General features: G+C 32.2%; 2 protein-coding genes and 1 pseudogene across 2 annotated transcripts in view; 2 read left to right on the top strand and 1 right to left on the bottom strand.

Annotated features, from left to right (window-relative positions):
- The window catches only part of LOC143043031 (uncharacterized), a 266,075-nt gene that overhangs the window by 238,953 nt on the left and 5,603 nt on the right, over nucleotides 1-21,519 (top strand). The gene's annotated exons all lie outside the window — the stretch shown is intronic.
- LOC143042914 (uncharacterized) lies at nucleotides 12,863-16,716 on the top strand (annotated as a pseudogene).
- LOC143042913 (uncharacterized) lies at nucleotides 16,767-19,311 on the bottom strand. The gene is made up of 5 exons (XM_076215421.1): nucleotides 19,104-19,311; nucleotides 18,475-18,610; nucleotides 18,064-18,234; nucleotides 17,643-17,869; nucleotides 16,767-16,780 (listed from the first exon to the last, which is right to left on the bottom strand). Exons 1-5 carry the CDS (start codon nucleotides 19,222-19,224, stop codon nucleotides 16,767-16,769), a joined length of 669 nt encoding a protein of 222 aa, XP_076071536.1. The 5' UTR covers nucleotides 19,225-19,311.

The raw sequence follows: 21,519 nt of genomic DNA, 5'->3' as shown, positions 1-21,519 counted from the left end.
GCTTAGCATTAAAACTTAAATTGTCTTGCTCTTTCATAAAAGAGCACTAAAAATGTATGGAACCAACACTGGACACTTTTAATTTGCAAAACACTCATTTGCAAATCCGCCGCCGCCTCAAATAAGAGCTACAGACTGTCAGAGTCATGTATATAACCAAAATGTGCGGAATTACATGGAATTCAATAATTTTATTGGTTTTCTACTGTGACTATTATATTTATTTTGCTATTTGATTTATTAAAGCATGGGATTTTCAATATCCCATGGGACAGGGCAAAATCCCATGGGATTGACCATTATCCCATGGGATTTATTTGGTCCCATGGGATAATTGTAGTCCCATGGGATATTTGTTGTCCCATGGAACAAACAAAATCCCATGGGACTATAATTATCCCATGGGACAAAATAAAATCCTATGGGATTCAAATTATACATATATAGATATAAATATACAGTAATGTGTATGTTACAATGTATTCTACTTGGTAGTAAATTGTTATAAGGTGAATCTTTTTAATGGAATATCTTTTTTTCTTTGGAAATGTTAATTCAACATATTGTTCTATAACTGTTCAAAACTAAACTTTTAAACAACAAAGCAGATAATGTAAGTATTAATATATGTTTATTTATGAATTATAGAATACTTTCTTGAAACACAATTATTTACCATTTGAAATCAATGAAAAACCCTATCATTAGGTTTAACATACTAGTAGCTATTTAAGTAAATCTATTTTTTTTTTCACAATATCCCTCCACACAAAACATTAATAGTTTCTTATCATTCAGCATTGTGTGATCGTATAGTCCCCTTTTTGGTCATTCAGCACAGAACATTGACATTATTGTGGTTTCAATATCTTTTGGTATTTAAAAGAACTTCAAATCATTGACCGAGTGATGAAAATAATAACTGAGACAACTTTTGTCTTGTTTCTATGTTTTCTCCATATATTCAAGGTGATGAATTTCAATCCTTCTGAAAAAGAATAAAATCTGAAGTTATGTATTATACAAAATTGTTTGCATACATGTAGCATAATATGATTTTCAATAAAAATAGCTATGCGGTATGGATTTTACTGATTGTTAAAGGTTGTCCAGTTTCATCAGTTGCTAACCTTCTACATCCTTTGGTCTCTGATGGAGAGTTGTCAAATAAGCAATATACCACATCTTCCTTTTCTAATACTATATAACAATCAATTAACTTATTCTTCTTTATATCATTTGGGTATTTTCCCAAGTAATATATATAATGTATGTATGATATATATAAAGATCAATGGTAAAACTTTAGGCAATTTATATAATAACATTCCATTATTCACAAGAATTTGCAATATATTATACAAAACGCAGACAACAGAAACAATATTTCTTTAAGCTTTTGAAGTTCTGATTGAGTTCAACTTGTGTTTTATTTCATTCTTTGGACATATTGGAAATTATAACATTGATACAGAAAAATGTATTGCTTTATCCTTATTTTTTGTGTTGTTGGCTTGCTGTGTCATTTTTATATACGGTTATACATACATCAATAATCTTCTTCTTTATTAAAAGTAAAAATGGGATATGTTTTATTTTGATAATCTCAAAACATTATCATGATTATAGTTCTATCAAATAACTTATTACCAAGTTCACAAACACCAATGTGTTTGATATTAATTTTAAGACATGTATAAATGTTCCAGACCATATCAGTATTTTGACCGCATGTTAAAGGTCCAGAACTTATAAGTATACTCTTACAGTCTGGCCATATGCATATAGTCAGACCATTTGAGTATACTTGTACTGTCTAGTACCAGCTCGACGAAACATGTGTTTTTATTTCAACTGCAATTAAACTTTTTGTATTAATCTATTAACGATTTCAGTTATATTGATCTGTAATGTACATTTGTTTCTAATAAACTTGACCAACTTCTTAAAATTTGTCAGACTGTACGCGTACAGTCCAAATACTCATATGTTCTGGAACATAAACATGATTAAGGTAGTTCGGGGGTTTAAATTTTCGCGCTGTCTGCGCATAAAGTTGCGCAATGATATCGTAAGTCATGTACATTGTCGTAATTTTCCATAACAATAAAATATGATCATTTAAATAATCTTTTTTATTCAAATACATTGAGAAAGAGTTGAATAACTTTTAAATGCCATTTTAAAACTTAATAAAGTTTATTGTTACTATTGTCATTGTCGAAATATTACTTCCGTTCTAAAAATAAATATGGAGCATGTTTTGACTATGGTCGGGTTGTTGTCTCTTTGGCACATTCCCCATTTCCATTCTCAATTTTATTTGACGTAGGAGAAGAATGACGAGAGAATAGCTCATATCAATCGAACACGTGAACTGCTTTTCATGAATACTGTAATGCAGATCGAAATTATAGATAACGATCTTCATTTTGGTAGCTTATGAAGCAGTTTCACTCTTGTCTTACACTAGAAAAGGTCTGACAAACTGGCGAAAGATGGATGTAAACAAATCATAAAAGGGGGAAATTTAAACTGAAAAGTATAAAGTACTAATGAATTGAATATACATGATCAAAGAGCGATTCACGACCACTGAAAAATAATATGTAAGCGTAAAAATAGCGGAAATAATTTCAAAAAAATATCCGTGTCGAACAACAAAACAATGACCCCCGCCCCTTTTCAGGCTGAAAATAAAATTATATATGTAAGTTAACCATAGGCATAGCTCATGGTACTTCTATCATGTAATAGTCTATCATGTAATAGATTTGAAAATTTGTGGACCTGAGAAATGTCATCTGCATAGGGTTCAGACCATTTGTGTTTCTGGGAGAAAAGGTCACGAATCATGAAAGTAGGCGGTTTATATAATTACTATCTATCTATCTATCTTCCCGTCAAGGAGTTATATGCAAACAGAATTTTCTTGTTGTAAACTTGGATTATTCGAACGCGAATGCAGTTGATTTTGCCCGGATTCCAGTTGTTACATTTTTGGTTTAAATAAGCATGCACACTTAAAATTTAGAACATATCCCATCTATATAAAAAAGATGTGGTATGATTGCCAATGAGACAACTTCAATGTATCTACAAGAGACCAAAATGACACAGACATTAACATCTATAGGTCACCGTATGGCCTTCAACATTGAGCAAAGCCCATACCGTATAGACAGCTATAAGAGGCCCTGATATGACAATGTAAAACAAGTGAAACGAGAAAACTAACGGCCTTATTTAAATAAGAAAATGAACGAAAGACAAATATGTAGCACATAAACAAATGACAACCACTGAATTACAGGTACCTGACTTGGGACAGGCACATACATAAATAATGTGGCGGGGTTAAACATGTTAGCGGGATCTAGACTGTAAAAGTCTGTATAAATTATTTTAAAAAATGAATCATTTCACAAAACCACCTTTCTTACCGATGGTCTGTATGGAGGGTCCTTCATTTCATTCTTATCTAATTCTTTATACCATTTATCTCTATTTATTTTTTTGTTTTTTCCATTTTTCTGTAATTCTAATAATTTAACACCCGGTTATTTTTTGTCTATTTTCTTTATTTACAAATGTATTGTGAACATTACATGCATTATTCTCTATTCTTTAAACTTTTCCTGACCCTCCTATAATATTTTTGATCCTACAGAACCTTCATGAGAGAAAAACAAAACTTTTACTACCTACACAGGAAAAGGGGTCTTGTCATAAAATGATTTTTTTCTAAATTTAAAAGCTTGTTAGGTCTTTACAGAGTAATTCGAAGTGCATTTCTTTAACATGTTAAAGACATTAAATGCAAACTTTTAAAAATTACCCCTGCGCTAAGTGGGTGTTTTATTCTTTTGATGGCTTCAGACATTTTTTAACCTTTTTCAGCTGGTCCATTCATGATCAAAAGTTACAGTATAATTTCAACTCTTAAAATACTTCCTCTTTAAGCATGTTAAGGCATATTTTTTAAAGGTGTATGAAAAAAAATTGTAAGATGTGTAATGTTCACACAAGAGTTTATATTTTGTAAATTAAGATAAAATCAAATGATAATAAATAAACTATGTTCCTATATACATTTGTAATAGGATAGTAGTAATTAACTGATCTTAACCAATTTTGTGTGACCAGAGCTTACTAAATTAAAAGCCTGTGGACCAAATTTCATGGCATTTATAAGAGATATATTATAGACAAAAAAAATTTAAAGACTAATTTGATGTACATGTATCAGACATGTCGAATGTATAAAAGTTATTCAAAAGTCAAAATTATAAAAATGTATGAGTATGTGCCTTTTAGCATGTTTAGGAGGTTTTTGAATGAAAAGGGAGGGGGCTTGTATGAACATGTGATATTTTCCAGTAATTTAAAACTCGTGAATGTTTTTGTTGAATAAATAATCCCAGTGGTGGATCCGGAATTTTTCATAAGTGGGGGTTCACTGACTGTCTAAGAGGGGACCCGCTCAGGTCATGCTCTAGTGATTCCCTATATTATTAACCAAATTTTTCCCAGGGCAGCCTCTGAATCCTCCCATTTGTACTTTAAATAGAAAGGAAATTACAAATGGCATAGTATATTACATGTTATAATTTAATAGTACATTATGTATTCAAAAGTCTTAGGTCAAAAACACTTGAAATAATTCAGGGTCAATTTAGGCCCTAGCACATACATTGTATTTACATTTAAAAATGCATACTACAGCTGTAGTTATTAACATTTGCTTTTTGGGGCTGATTTCTATTGCATGTAATTTTAGTCTCAAGAGGCATACATGTATATTTGAACCACTTACTATCCTACAGTAGAAAAGAAAAACAACATGTGAAATATCAGTTACAAAATATATTGTAAAATGGGAATATACTGAAATCTTTAATTTTATGACAGGCTTTTATGTACATACAAACATCGTCACATTTTTCTTGCTTCATAAAGGTTGTAAGACAAGAATCCTGACTATCATGACTACTCATACAACTCATTCTGCAAATTTATCTGTGATAATCTGGTTTACTCCTGGTTTGCCCACTTTTAATTCTACCAATTATCTATTAGTTATGAAAACAAAAAAGACAAAAGGTTTAATGAGCATACAATTGTATAGTCTGTTCCAACTTAGGTTAATTATAGTTTGTAAGTGTTTTCCAAATATTCAGGTTGTTTTATTGTATAGCAAAATTATAAAAAAAGCAAATATTTTTTATCAGTAATTTAATATCAATTAATTCAACATACATATACAGCAAATAACTAAAACATGATATTGACTTATAAAAGTGTCTTTGTGTTCATTAGTTTCTGAATGATTTTCATTTATACACTGAGTACTCTTTTATTGCAAACTTTATTTATTAAATATTCGAAAGAAACCAACAGAAGTCAATTTAGGAATACGATATACCAGATAAAAGATAACCCAAATTCGTTGAAATCCCTCGTAATATTTCCAACGACTCCAGATTACCTTCGTTATACAAATGTGAACAAATTGTAAGACAAACTAATATATGATCATAATAAAAAACAACAAATAGTAAGTTTGAATTTTGGCAATTTTTTGTCATGGATTTATTAGGACAGTTCAACTATGTATCAACCGGCCAACGAATTTGCATTCATCGACAATTTCTCATTAATGTCCAAGATAAAAACATTGAAGGGCAACCATCATATATACAAAATATATCACCTGTAGTAAAGCATTTAATTTTAATGCTAGTCAATGAAATATAAGTGTGCACACTATAACATAACTATTATTATTAAAATATAGTTTGTTCCGTGTAATATGCTATTCAAGTGAGAGAAATTTTGAATTAATGAATCGAACTATTTGCAAGAAATAACTTTCATTTAAAATCAAATAATTTCTTTTACAAATTACAGAAATAAAAATAATTCGGAAAATACAATTGCAGTAACTAATCTAACTATCAATAAAACATTATGTACTTATCTTATGTCCGAATCTACCTGTCTTTTTTGTGTTCCTTCAGAGTTCAAATCACGCAATGAACAAATCACGAAAAGCATGCAATTTTATACCAAATAAAAGCGGGAAAACCGCTTATGAAAAATGTAGGTTAACAAAAGACGCTTAAGTCAGTCAAAATTAAAGAAAAGTTAACTCTAGTTTAGCAGACGATATTCTCAATTTATTAAATTGATTTAATGCTGAATGATTAAATCTTATTAATAAATTTATTAATTTTATAAATGCATTGCATAAGGAAATCAATGAAACACAGAAAAGTAAATAAGGGCACTACATGTAAAAGGATAAAATACAATATTTTATATATACATCAAAAGTAACAAAACATTTAATATATTTGCAAAGTCACAATTAACAATAATTAACTTCATTGTTCAGTTCAAATGGAGAAGATGGGATGTTGCGTCAGAGTAATCTACCACGTTGATGGGTCCTTGTTGGTATCTGTATATGAGTCTGGTGTCTATTACTCTGTATGGTCGTCTTAAAGGTGAGCGGGTTCCTCCTGCTGCATACTGGATAATGTTGCATTCTGTTAGTGCTTTTGTCTTCTTCAGTAGCTCAATGATCTCGTAGATGTTTAGGTGGGCGTGTTTGAGTCGCTTCTGATGTTTGTTGTGCCATCCTTCCAGGTGATTTGTGCATGGTGCGGGGTCCTTCTGTGTAATAGTGGTTCCATAGAAAGCGGTAGTTTTCAACCCAAAACTCTGTCACGTAATCTGTAAATGAACTTGTAGCGGGTATGTTTTCAGTTTCTCTAATGTCTTCTAAAGTGTTTAGCCAAACATCGTCAACAAGGTAGGGTGGAACAAGAGGTACCAGTAGTACTGCGGCTCGTCGTATCAGTTAAGAAATGTCTTCATTTTCTTTATAATAGGACTGTAGTCCATATTTCTGTGCCTTTCGTCATATACACTGGGTGAAGTGGAAGAAGCAGCCTTTCACGGTTACCCCTGGACATACTGTCTGTGTTGCGTTGTTGGTTGCTGTCTCGTAGTCAATAGATAGTGTTTCTGGTTGAAGCTGTAACTGGTGTTGTTGATCAATGGCTACTGAACAGTTGCATTTATATTCTAGTTGTTAAATTTTATTGGATAATTTTATATTTTACTAAATTTTGAAACATTGTATTGTATTGAAATTTAAAAAAAAATAAGTTGAGTAAATTTAAAGATATTTAAATGAGATTTATTCTATTTAATCTTTAGTTTCATTATTTAACTTTTCACCTTTTTTTCAGAATGTACCAATAATTAAAAATATTTGTTGATAAATTGAAATATTTATTCATTTTAGTACATTTTTCCTATTTTTTTTGATAAAATACATTATTCTGTCAAATATATATAAAATATAGAATTTTTTGGCACATTTTCCTTGATTTAATAGCAGAATATAATATTCTTTTTAAATTTTACAGGTAAAATATAAGGTAAAAAATATGACTATAATTCAGAAATAAACTATAATTGTTAAAACAACAATTCCCTCTATGTTTACATATACATGTAATTAAAAGTGGGCAAACCAGGATGACACCGATAATCTACTTTTCGCTAGATTCAGAGTTCACAAATGAATAATACAAATTGATAAAACCCATATGTTGTACCAATTTACACCACTGTCCCAGGTTAAGGGGAAGGGTTGTCACCTTCAAACATTAACCCCATCACATTATGTATGTGCCTATCCCAATAACATGAACCTGTTATTCAGACAGTGGTTGTCTTATGTTGTTGTGTCACATTTTTTTGGGGAGCATCATTTTGTACATTAAAATGCCTTCAGTTTTCTCCTTTGAATTGTTTTTCATTACTCATTGAAGGGCCTTTTACAGCTAACTATGCGATAACGGCTTTTGACCTGTAGCTATTAACTTCTGTGTCATTTGGTCTATTACAGAGAGTCGCCTCATTAACAATCAATTATCATACCACATCTTCCTTTTATATTGAAACACAAATATTGACACATAAAAACCTGTCAGATAGAAAGTCAGAATGAGACTTATGGATAAAAACTTAGCAGACTGTCAGCTCACACTTTTCATATGTTGTCACAATCATGGTTTAAGCAAAATATTAACCAGATGCTCCACAGGGCGCAGCTTTATGCAACCGCAGAGTTCAAACCCTGAACGGTTTGGGCTAGTATGGATACATCATTCAAGCTGGATACAGCTCTTAATTTGGATTGTGATTAGATAGTTGACACAGCATAGCTTTCTGACACAGAATGAATGTGGTCTAATGAGCTTAAAATAATTTTTTTGGCTTAAAATTGAGCAATTCACTTTGGCTGTTGAATATTAATCCTTTCAAAAAAAAAATATTTGAAGAAATTCAGATTTAATTTCTGATTATGAAATAAGAAAAATTGACCCCCCCCCCCCCCTATCACCTATTCCAACAATGATCTCAATTTAAATTTCTAATGCAACAATTACTGCTCATTTAAATCCATCATAAAATATTAAAATATAAAATGTCATACAGTCATGATTAAAATTATTATTAATTAATAGTAACTTCTAAAAAAATAAATGGGGAATGTGTTCAAAGGGACACAGAAGATGCCCCCGCTGTCATTTATTTTGCTCTGAAAATTCAATCAAAGAGATTTTATGTCTGTTTTCCCTATATTTAGCCTATTTGCACTAATTTTCAGAGGTCAAAAAATCTCTTGGATGGCCGGTGACTCCCAAATTTTATTTCAATTTTATAAAATAGAGACATCAAGCTTTACAGTATGAAATAATAAGCAACTTCTGTCATTTATTTTGCTCTGAAAATTCAATCAAAGAGATTTTATGTCTGTTTTCCTTATATTTAGCCTATTTGCACACATTTTCAGAGGTAAAAAAATCTCTTGGATGGCCGGTGACCCCCAAATTTTATTTCAATTTTATAATTGGAGACATTAAGCTTTAAAGTATGAAATAATGAGCAACTTCTGTCATTTATTTTGCTCTGAAAGTTCAATCAAAGAGATTTTATAAAATTGAGAATGGAAATGGGGAATGTGTCAAAGAGACAACAACCCGACCAAATAAAAAACAACAGCAGAAGGTCACCAACAGGTCTTCAATGTAGCGAGAAATTCCCGCACCCGGAGGCGTCCTTCAGCTGGCCCCTAAACAAATATATACTAGTTCAGTGATAATGAACGCCATACTAATTTCCAAATTGTACACAAGAAACTAAAATTAAAATAATACAAGACTAACAAAGGTCAGAGGCTCCTGACTTGGGACAGGCGCAAAAATGCGGCGGGGTTAAACATGTTTGTGAGATCTCAACCCTCCCCCTATACCTCTAACCAATGTAGAAAAGTAAACGCATAACGATACGCACATTAAAATTCAGTTCAAGAGAAGTCCGAGTCTGATGTCAGAAGATGTAACCAAAGAAAATAAACAAAATGACAATAATACATAAATAACAACAGACTACTAGCAGTTAACTGACATGCCAGCTCCAGACTTCAATTAAACTGACTGAAAGATTATGATTTCATCATATGTACATCAGGCACAATCCTTCCCGTTAGGGGTTTAGTATCATACCATCATAACTTATATGAGAAGAACATAACCCGTGTCATGCCAACAACTGTTTTTAGAATAAATGTGTTTAGTTCCGACGCAAAGACCTTATCAGTGACTCAATATTAACGCCAAAATATGCAATCTTTAATGTCGGTTTTCCCTATATTTAGCCTATTTGTACTAATTTTCAGAGGTCAAAAAATCTCTTGGATGGCCGGTGACCCCCAAATTTTATTTCAATTCTATAAAATAGAGACATTAAGCTTTACAGTATGAAATAATAAGCAACTTCTGTCATTTATTTTGCTCTGAAAATTCAATCAAAGAGATTTTATGTCTGTTTTCCCTATATTTAGCCTATTTGCACTCATTTTCAGAGGTCAAAAAATCTCTTGGATGGCCGGTGACCCCCAAAATGTATTTCAATTTTATAAAATAGAGACATTTTAAGCTTTACAGTATGAAATAATGAGCAACTTCTGTCATTTATTTTGCTCTGAAAATTCAATCAAAGAGATTTTATGTCTGTTTTCCCTATATTTAACCTATTTGCACTCATTTTCAGAGGTAAAAAAATCTCTTGGATGGCCGGTGACCCCCAAATTTTATTTCAATTTTATAAAATAGAGACATCAAGCTTTACAGTATGAAATAATGAGCAACTTCTGTCATTTATTTTGCTCTGAAAGTTCAATCAAAGAGATTTTATAAAATTGAGAATGGAAATGGGGAATGTGTCAAAGAGACAACAACCCGACCAAATAAAAAACAACAGCAGAAGGTCACCAACAGGTCTTCAATGTAGCGAGAAATTCCCGCACCCGGAGGCGTCCTTCAGCTGGCCCCTAAACAAATATATACTAGTTCAGTGATAATGAACGCCATACTAATTTCCAAATTGTACACAAGAAACTAAAATTAAAATAATACAAGACTAACAAAGGTCAGAGGCTCCTGACTTGGGACAGGCGCAAAAATGCGGCGGGGTTAAACATGTTTGTGAGATCTCAACCCTCCCCCTATACCTCTAACCAATGTAGAAAAGTAAACGCATAACGATACGCACATTAAAATTCAGTTCAAGAGAAGTCCGAGTCTGATGTCAGAAGATGTAACCAAAGAAAATAAACAAAATGACAATAATACATAAATAACAACAGACTACTAGCAGTTAACTGACATGCCAGCTCCAGACTTCAATTAAACTGACTGAAAGATTATGATTTCATCATATGTACATCAGGCACAATCCTTCCCGTTAGGGGTTTAGTATCATACCATCATAACTTATATGAGAAGAACATAACCCGTGTCATGCCAACAACTGTTTTTAGAATAAATGTGTTTAGTTCCGACGCAAAGACCTTATCAGTGACTCAATATTAACGCCAAAATATGCAATCTTTAATGTCGGTTTTCCCTATATTTAGCCTATTTGTACTAATTTTCAGAGGTCAAAAAATCTCTTGGATGGCCGGTGACCCCCAAATTTTATTTCAATTTTATAAAATAGAGACATTAAGCTTTACAGTATGAAATTATAAGCAACTTCTGTCATTTATTTTGCTCTGAAAATTCAATCAAAGAGATTTTATGTCTGTTTTCCCTATATTTAGCCTATTTGCACTCATTTTCAGAGGTCAAAAAATCTCTTGGATGGCCGGTGACCCCCAAAATGTATTTCAATTTTATAAAATAGAGACATTTTAAGCTTTACAGTATGAAATAATGAGCAACTTCTGTCATTTATTTTGCTCTGAAAATTCAATCAAAGAGATTTTATGTCTGTTTTCCCTATATTTAACCTATTTGCACTCATTTTCAGAGGTAAAAAAATCTCTTGGATGGCCGGTGACCCCCAAATTTTATTTCAATTTTATAAAATAGAGACATCAAGCTTTACAGTATGAAAGAATGAGCAACTTCTGTCATTTATTTTGCTTTGAAAATTCAATCAAAGTGTTTTTTTGTCCATTTTCCCTCTATTTCTATATAACCTATTTGCACTCATTTTCAGAGGTCAAAATATCTCTTAGATGGCCGGTTACCCTCAATTTTTCTTGCATTTTTTCATTAACAATACTTCAAAGTTAAATTTCACAAAGTATAAGAAAATTCTGTCATTTTTTTTTTCTATACCCCTGAACTACCTTAACAAGCATTTGACAGGATGTCATACTAAAACCCCATTAATATTAGTACTAAATTTGGAGTATATACATGTAAATCCACAAGTTACTTACTGAAATTCATGGTGAACACTCACCAAAAACTTAAAGAGGATACAATTTGAAGGAAGGACTGGACAGATGAATGCACAAACACTATTAAAACAGAGCATAAAACTTACCGAAAACAAGATATCTTACATTTATCCTTCAGAAGCAGGAAAAATGAATTTTTTTTTCTTTCTCTGCCGTTCATGATATAAACTTTAAATTCATTCATGCAAAATATGAAAATCTGCAAAAAGTAGGACCTTGAACCTCAGCTTATCCACATTTTGACTGAATAAGGGTCTTCAATGCAGTGAGAAAATTTCGGCACTGATCTTCAGCTCATAAATATGTATCAGAACTGAGAATGGGATACAGCTCTCAGTTGCATTAATAAAAACCTCACAATATGTTCTCAATATCCGAATATACAGTTTTGCAAGATTCTCTCAAAATGTACACATGGAGCTGAGAAACTGTTAAATTAATCATGCTAATTTAACATTAAAGTCCTCGGAATCAATCTTAATATTCATACTCTTGTACAAAGGAATATATAAGTATGCAATAGATATGTATATGGTCTTCAAAAATAAGAGTATCGATGCTATTATGACAAGCTCTTAATCAAGTACATTTGAAATAATTTTGGTTTGTTTAAATATTTAGAAGGTTAGTATGACCTCCTTTTTGTGATGATGTTTTCGTTTTAAGTTGGGAAAAAATTGTTTGTACCAACAAAAAAAAACAATTATGTTTTATCATTTTTTTATGTTTAGGTTGTCAGCAAGATGAAAAGAACAAATATGCAGTTCAAAAGTCAAAATGTGGATAAGCTGAGGTTCAAGGTCCTACCTTTTGCAGATTTTCATATTTTGCATGAATGAATTTTAAGTTTATATCATGAACGGCAGAGAAAGAAAAAAAAACTTTTCATTTTTCCTGCTTCTGAAGGATAAATGTAAAATATCTTGTTTTCGGTAAGTTTTATGCTCTGTTTTAATAGTGTTAGTGCATTCATCTGTCCAGTCCTTCCTCTAAATTGTATCCTCTTTAAGTTTTTGTTGAGTGTTCACCATGAATTTCAGTAAGTAACTTGTGGATTTACATGTACATACATTTTTTAGTACCAATTTAGTACTAATATTAATGGAGTTTTAGTATGACATCCTGTCAAATTCTTGTTACAGGTCAGACTTGTAATTGCATTTTATGTTAGACATTTAGTATAAATAAGAAGATATGGTATGAGTGTCAATGAGACAACTATCCATCTAAGTTACAATGTATTTAAAGTTAACAATTATAGGTCAAAGTACAGCCTTCAACTCTGACCTTGGTTAACACTGAACAGGCAGCTTTAAAGGGTCCAATGATTAGTGTATAACAATTCAAACGGGAAAAACCAGGCATATTTCAGTGAGTCTTTGCTTGCATAGTAAAAAATCAGCATAGTACACAAATCAGTAAAAACGTCATACAGTGTCAACTTAGTGTCCATTAGTATTTTCAAATTCTTCATTTAATTTTTCTAAATAGTCAACGTCTTAATTTAAAATTGATTTTGCCTTATATTTCAGATTAGATTATGTACAGCAGGTGAAAGAAGTTTTGGTTGCCAATATTCCTTGCTTCCAGAATTTGGAATATGAAGATTCTCGTGTCCATTTATACGAGCAACATTCGTCTAGAAAAAAGCAATTTGGTATGTATAAACATAAGAAAGGAAAGTTGTCTCAATGGCAACAAAACCACATCTTTTTGTGTTTATATTCATGAATATTTCAATAATGTAACATTATTTCTTGTAGCAAGACAAACAAAAAGTTACATTGCTTTAGTTACATAGTTGTCACGCTTTTCATTTTAATTTCAGATCCCTTGGGAGTCCTTGATAAAGATGAAGCAAGAATTGCAGAAATGGTTGATATCATTGAAGACTACCACCAATATGTTCCTGGTACAAGAGATGAAAATCCTGTGATAATACCTCTATTTGGAGATGGACTAAGTGTAGAAAGGGGCTTTGATGCTCAAGATGCTCGCATCAATGCAAGTGATACTTGGCAGCAGTTACAGGGTCTTCATCCATCCATCCAAGAATGGCATAAGCGGGAAATTTTGCTACAGGTAATATGTTAAACTTTAATGAGGGTCCTAAAGGGGGTATGTGCACTAAAAAACGTGAAATGAAATAACCATTTTACGATGAAGAGAACATAAAAAAAATGCTTGCATATTGCTGTTATGAACTATATGAACGGAAGCACATGAAAAAGAAATGGTGAAAAAAAGCACTTTGCAAGCAAATAACCCTTAACCACCCTATGAAATGAAAATAAAGCATGAGCATTGTGGGAGACTTGAAATTGTTAGATACGTTAAGGTTTTTTTTAATTGTCTTATATTCTTTATCCATATAAATAAGAAGATGTGGTATGAATGCCAATGAGACAACTCTCCATACAAGTTAACAATTATAGGTCAAAAAATGGTAGTCAACACAGAGCCTTGGCTCACAATGAACATCAAGCTATAAAGAGCCCCAAAATGACCAATCTAATTAAAAATCGATCTCTCATCGCTCCTGTTTTCTGATATGTCGCGTGGGAGATCTAACGAAACCCGCTTTGAGGTCACATGTGAGTGAACAGGGAGTTATGAATTTATAATAATATGCAAATGAGTTGACGACCTAATGATAAGCCAATCAAAAAAGTTTATGAATTATTTGGACTGACGATTTCGTCGTAAATAAAATGAATTACATCCCTTCACCTCACGATAAATTTTCAAGATCGTGGAAGACTCATATTCATTGGTTGAAAAAGACACACCGACGAGGTCACTCACATGTGACCTCAAAGTCGGTTTCGTTAGATCTCCCACGTGACATATCAGGAGCGATGAGAGATCGGTTTTTAATTAGATTGCAAAATGACTAGTGTAAAACAATGCAAACAATAAAACCAAGTCTAATCTATATACAAAAACGGGACAAGAGAAACTGATTTCTTTAAAAAAAAAAAAATTCAGGATACTTTTAGGCTTCTTTACTCCCAAAAAAGTGCTAGAAGTGCTGGATCATTGTCATACATAAGAAACTCATACAGACAAATAAATGTGAAGGAGAAAGTGTCTGCATGCTTTAATGAAGCAACTGAGTTACTTAGATTTTCAACGACAGCATACATTGTGGCTTCAGCATTGAAATTCATGGACTGCGCTTCTATTGATGATATTCCCACTGATCTCCAACCCAACAAGATGACTTGCTTCTGTATTTGTCAGAAATTGCAGAAAAGATAGTGGAAATGTGTTTCCTCCCATCAAATACTGTGTCTATTTTAAATGCCAATACCTCACAAAAGGACATTTATAAATACTGTGTATGTAAAAATGACTTTGAAGAAGATATGATAAGGTGTAACAATAAGAAGTGCAATAGGGGAAGACATTACAAATGATGAAATTCTTTCTGAAGAGTGGTACTGTTGTCAAGTTTGCAAGGTCAGTCAAACAAGTTCTGAAGTTAAAGATGATTTAGTGTATGGATATAGCCAGATGTTACTTTGGAGAGGTATTGGAGAGATGATACGTCATAAGGCAATAAGATCCAACAATGGACCTAAGATGTTAATGTACTGGAAAGAAGATATGGTTGAGTTCTTTAAAATGGGACATACAAAGTACTTTTTATGTGGACATAGATTATTGATGGACACACATGGTGCATTGTCATTAAGAATAGACAAGCAGCTAACATAGAACAGAACAGTCAATGTCCACGGGGGTGTCAATCGTAATATAGAGATAGACTTACAAATGGAGTTCTTTAATAAAGAACTTAAAGGTAAAAAAAATTTTTTTAATAAGTTACTTCTAACCTATTATTATTTCTTGTCATCATGTTAGTCGTCGTTGTCATTGTAAACTTTTAGTTCGCCTTAAAGTGTCCACAGTATATCTCAGTAAGTATTCATAATCAGTAAACTTTGCATACAGGTGATTGATTGTTGGCATCCAAGCAGAATTAGGTCACTGTGACCTATATTTTCAGCTTCATTGACTTACATTAAAGTTTTCATCCGAGTTTATATATCAGTAACAAGTTATGATTGAATCCTCCAACCATGCATATGCATGCATCTGTGATGGTCGGTCAGCATCTATGCAAAATAAGGTCACTGTGACCATGAGAGTTGAACCTTTTGACAATATTGAGAACAAGGTGAACTTTGTAATCGTTGATTTCATATGTTACAAAGATCTTCTTCGCTGAAACTACTGAAGGAATTGGAACCAAACTTGACCACAATCATCTTAATGGTTTCTACTTTAAAAGTATGTTCACATTTCTGCTGATTGAAAAATATGCCTACCAATGGCTAAAAATAGAACATTGGGGTCAGCCAACAGTTTTTGTCTACTGAAGGGATGAGAACCAATCTTGAAGAAAATTCTCCCAAGGGTTGCTTTGGTTTTTCTTTTCTTTTTTAAGAATAATCATATTCCTCAGCCACAAGGATACAGTAGTTATTTAATGTATAGATGCTCATTATTAGGGACATCAAAAGTTCAATGAGGGATGATGAAAAACTTAATTCACATAGTTTTTCATTACCCCTACCCCCTCTTAACTTAATTTGGGAAAAATTGTTTGACCAATATAGATATATGTAAAAATCAATGTCTGATAAACAAAACTGTCAGCAGTTTAACCCCACCCCACACCCAAACTATTTTATTTACGTTTTTTTTATCCTACATTGATCTTTTGATGTCATACTTTACTATTTACTCTATTCAACAAGTATATTAAAGTAAAATTCTAGTTTAACCAATTATTAAATGAACATTTTTTGTTTTCAGAATCACTGAAAGATGCTGGGGCAACATTTCAGAAAAGACCATGGCAAGACATGGGGTAATGGTTGGTGTCGCAAAACAACTAGGTAAGATTATGGACAGAATTTGCATATCAAGTACACAATACTGTAGAAGTAGATAAGAAATTAAAAGAAATAATGATATAAAGCATCTCGTTAATTGCTTGTTAAAGAATGATTGCTGTAAGCGAACAACATTAGCAAGATATCACACTGGTTTTGGGGATATTTCTTTCAACACATCCACAGTTAATCCCATTGCAATGAGGAAAAGAATCGAGAAGCATGTAAAAAAAAGATCAAAAAGACTTCGTCTAATTAATGCAAGGTAATATCTTTTGACAACTATAGTCAGATTAAACTTCACATTGACCTTTAAGGCCCAAAAACATTTGAATTTCTTACACTTGATATTTGGTATTTCCAGATGTCACCTTTAATTGTCACCTATCGAAGAGCTTTCTTCCAGCAATAAATTGGCACAACAATGTGGAATAATTGGGCCTCCTTCTTTACTTTTTTTTTTGTTCTCTTACGAAACAGAAACTAGCAAATAGCCAATCAATAAAAATTGTATAATGATAAGCATGATGAGCATTTTTCAGATTCACAATCTTTTGTTTTAAGTAAGCCTTTCTCCATTCCTTTCAAAGTAAACATTGATAGGATTTTTCTGCGATAGCAAATATCACCTTTTAATATTGATTTTAATTGTTCTTCAGAGCCTAATAGAGACCTGCCATATGGATATGTAATACATAAGCCAAGCCTGCCATCTCTACCACATCTGCCTGTTTCCTGCCAAAATGTCATGACTGACACAGAAGCACCCCAGTGGATGATATATTCTACATCTGGAATATCTATGCCTATGCCAAAGGCAACTGTTGCACAAATAACACGTATTTTATTATTTTGTAATTTAAAATTAGTCAATACACGATCAGCTGTATTTGTGTCTGTCCTACTATGAAACATTTCAATAAAACGATTTTGCAATTTTTCTTCTTCTTCACATTTTCCCAGTTCTTCCATAAGCCACATGTACACTGAATTACAATTGTAAATATTTGTGTAGTATATAATAGTTTTTGGAGTCAGTTCCTGTTTATCCTTTATTAGATCAAGCAGCCATGCCAAGTTATCACCAATATCTTGTTTCACCTTTTTCTCTACATGTAAGTATACATTTGGCCTGCGAAAAAAAGTTTACTGAGTAAACAAAGATGAAATGAAATAACATAAAGGCTGCAAAATTCAACATTAAGTCTTACGTCAAGAGACAATAACAAAGCAATAGAAACTGGAGTCAACAAAAAAGTTAAAATTACACATTTAAACAAAACACACTTAAAGCTTAACAACCTTAATAAATAATTTGGCACATACCTGTCAGGCAAGACAGCAACTACCTTGGTGTCATTATCTAATGCAAGTAGACAGTACAGGTCTTCTTGGATTTTTTCTGTTGCTGTTGCTGTAAGAAGTAGAGTAGGACAACTTGCAAAGAGGCTGATGATATCAGCAACCTTGCGGTACTCTGGTCGGAAATCGAGGCCCCTGAAAAAAAATCATATTGAAACAACATGTACAATCCTTGAATGGAACAATCAATTAAACAAATGTTAAGGTAAGGGTCTTCTATTAGAAAAAAAAATCTTCAGAATATTTATTAAAAAAAATGGTAAAGGAAAAAAGAAGAGATATATCTGACAGAAATTCAGAATACAGTTAATCATATACATGAAACACTTATACTGAAATTTTAAAACGTTTTTTTTTTTAAAGAAAAAAACAAACCATTCTGAAATACAATGGCATTCATCAAAAACCAGTAGGCAAATCTGGCTCTCCAGTAACCGTAGATCATCAAGTGTTTTCCCTTTCAGGATTTCTGGCGATGCAAATATTATGTCCACATTGCCATCTTTCATTGCTGCAACAAATATAAATAGTATTTATTATATTGTCTAGGATTGGTGAAAAGGTATTAAAAGTCTTGTTCTATAAACTTGTCTCTAGGCTTTTAAAATTGGGTCTGTTCTATTCACATTGTTTGCTTCTGTCTGGGGCCATGTGGCAGAGGCGTATTAAGTTGGTGGGTGCTGGAGGCATGCCTCCCCCACCCCCCTATTGTTTGAAAAATTTGGTTGATTATATAGAGAATCACTGAAGCGGCACACCTCTTATGCAGTAAGTGCCACCCCCGTCCCTTAAACAAAATTCTGTATCCGCCGCTGTGTGCAACACTACTGAGAGGGAGGGTATACTATCTAGCATTATCTAGCCATCTGTTATATGATTGAGTACCGTGTAATTAAGAAAGAAGGCAAATTATAATGTTAAATGATTTTAAACGTTTAATTAAGACACGGAGGCAAATTATGATATTAAATGTTTTTAAAAGTTTGATATTCACTACAATTTACCTTTAATATCTTCAGCTGGTGCATCTTTCATGATCGCAGCTCCTCTTATCTTCTTAGATTTCAATGCCATGACTTGATCCTTCATAAGGGCTTTGAGGGGGGAAATTACTAGGCATGTCATCTTTTTGTTTTCTACCTAATTTGTTTCAAATATCAATTTTTAAGATATTTGTTTAAATATATTAAAGCAATATCTCAAAATAATTAAAGCTACATTTTCACATATATGTAAAAAACGTGATAAAAATTGAAACTAACATTTCCTCAGTCCTGACATTTTTTTTTCAATTTTTGAAAAAGTAGTTTGTGATAAATTAAATGAAATAAAGTTAAGATAAATTTTACCCCTTTCCCACCTATATCTATGATTTATTTAACAAATGATAAAAATTTATAAATTACAAATGATAGCAATTTAGTTTGAATGTAAAATTACCTTTGACTTCATTAAGACAAAAAGTGTATATATAAGACTTTTTCCAAATCCTGTTGGAAGCATTGCAAACACCTTTTGGTCATTTAGCAGATGCTGAATACATTGTTTTTGTTCATTTTTTATTTTTATATCAAATTTGTATGCTTCAATTATTTCTTTCAAGTATTGCATATTTAAAATATAAATAGCAGACAGCATGTGCTTGTTCTATTTTTAGAGATCACCTGACAATAAGTCAGAGTTATCTCCCTTCCCATGAAAATGAGAAAGTGATTTTGATTGGTCAGAATATTTATGAATGGAATCCATTTATATTTAAAGTGGAGTAAATCAGAGCTGAACAAATATGATAATAGGGGCTTTTGTGAGGGAGAATAAACATCGAGACATAGTCGGATATGTAGAATAATTCATAAACAAACGATCGGTAGGTGTTTGCAACACTCGGGAAGCAACAAAACCCTCAAAAATCCACTGCATACAAATTGTAGGCTTTCTACTACTTTTTGATAGTAGCACTTTTTGTCTCCGTGTGGACAAAAAAAAAATCATAAATAGCCAAATGATGAAAAGAAAATATGAAATGACAAATGTACCCACACAAGAGACAGATTATTCGGTCTAGCGTAGTAAGTAAGTCAGAGTTCAAACCGCCCGTTATTACCATCCTCTCATTGACCTGCAAACCCATCCCAATTGCATGATTTAATCGTGTCCAGTAGTTATTATCTGAATTAGGCGATCGATAAGTGTGACACAATAGGAAGCTTTTACCTTTAACATGGATATTGACAAAATTTCGTTTCGAGTGCATTTATTCGAATGAGTCCGATACCATCTTTGACATAAATGAGTAAACCACAACCAAAGCTATTTCTATCTTTTCGGACTATATTTGAAGAGAAGGAATCAAGTTTTTCTCGTCATCAGCAATGTTGGAATCTAAGTGTGTTTCCGATAACGTACTAATATCAAATTCATCACAAAAATTATTTAGAAATTTTAGTTTATTTCTCACGGATCTTATGTTCACTGGTATTAAAGAGATAATCGTAACTGCAATTACGATTATCCCAATATGGCGACGGTAGATATAGGTAAAATCTTTACACTCATTTTTCTTAATTGTAGCATGTTTTTGTCAATAGTTGCTCAGCTGCAAGGTTTATCTATACCATTTCATCATATTTGAATCGTAACGGTGCACTGGAATTGTCTAAGCGCTTTGAAAATAGCCGTTGAAAAATTCGGGATGATAATCGTAACTCGGAAAAAAGATAATCGTAATTATGGTATTTAAATATAAAAAAGATAATCGTAACTGGAAACTGTTTTATTGATATTGACACTATAAACGTATATCTGATAGCATATTATGAAATTATGGCGATGAATTATTTACGAAACGTCCCAACATCTTATGACATTTCTTTTTATGCATATATAATTAATTGTTCTTATGAAAACAGCTACATACTAGTATATTATAAAATTGGAAGGGTGAACAAGCTTCAAGAAATTTGGAAATGGGAAAACACGAACTTTGTTAATATACAGAAATTTATTAAACTAGGTATGCCACAAAATATGTGAATGAGCGATGGAAATTATGATACATGACAATAATTGTCAGGCGACACGCATGTGTCACCTTACATCAGATTTCTGATTAAGACAGTAAACAAAAAATAATTTATCCTGAAGTAAATAGTAAGTATAGTTAATATTGTTTAAATTATTTTATTGTAGGTGGTTATATGTGCTATTTCTGCCCCCGGGAAGCCACTGCTGATTTAATTCTAGAACATACCCTATTATGCCATAACGAAGTAGGAAAGACATTTAGTATTCGTCAAAAACCGTTTGACGAGAAATTAGTGGCTACAGTTTTCATGTCACTTCGATCATTTTTCATGGATGATATCACAACTTAAAAGTTATGATGAACAAGGGATAACTTTGAAAAGTGTTTTACAGTGT

Source organism: Mytilus galloprovincialis, chromosome 8, assembly GCF_965363235.1.
Source record: "Mytilus galloprovincialis chromosome 8, xbMytGall1.hap1.1, whole genome shotgun sequence".
Classification (NCBI taxonomy): Eukaryota; Metazoa; Mollusca; class Bivalvia; order Mytilida; family Mytilidae; genus Mytilus; species Mytilus galloprovincialis.
The sequence above is the reverse complement of the archived record's forward strand: the minus strand, read 5'-3'. Positions and strand labels throughout refer to the sequence as shown.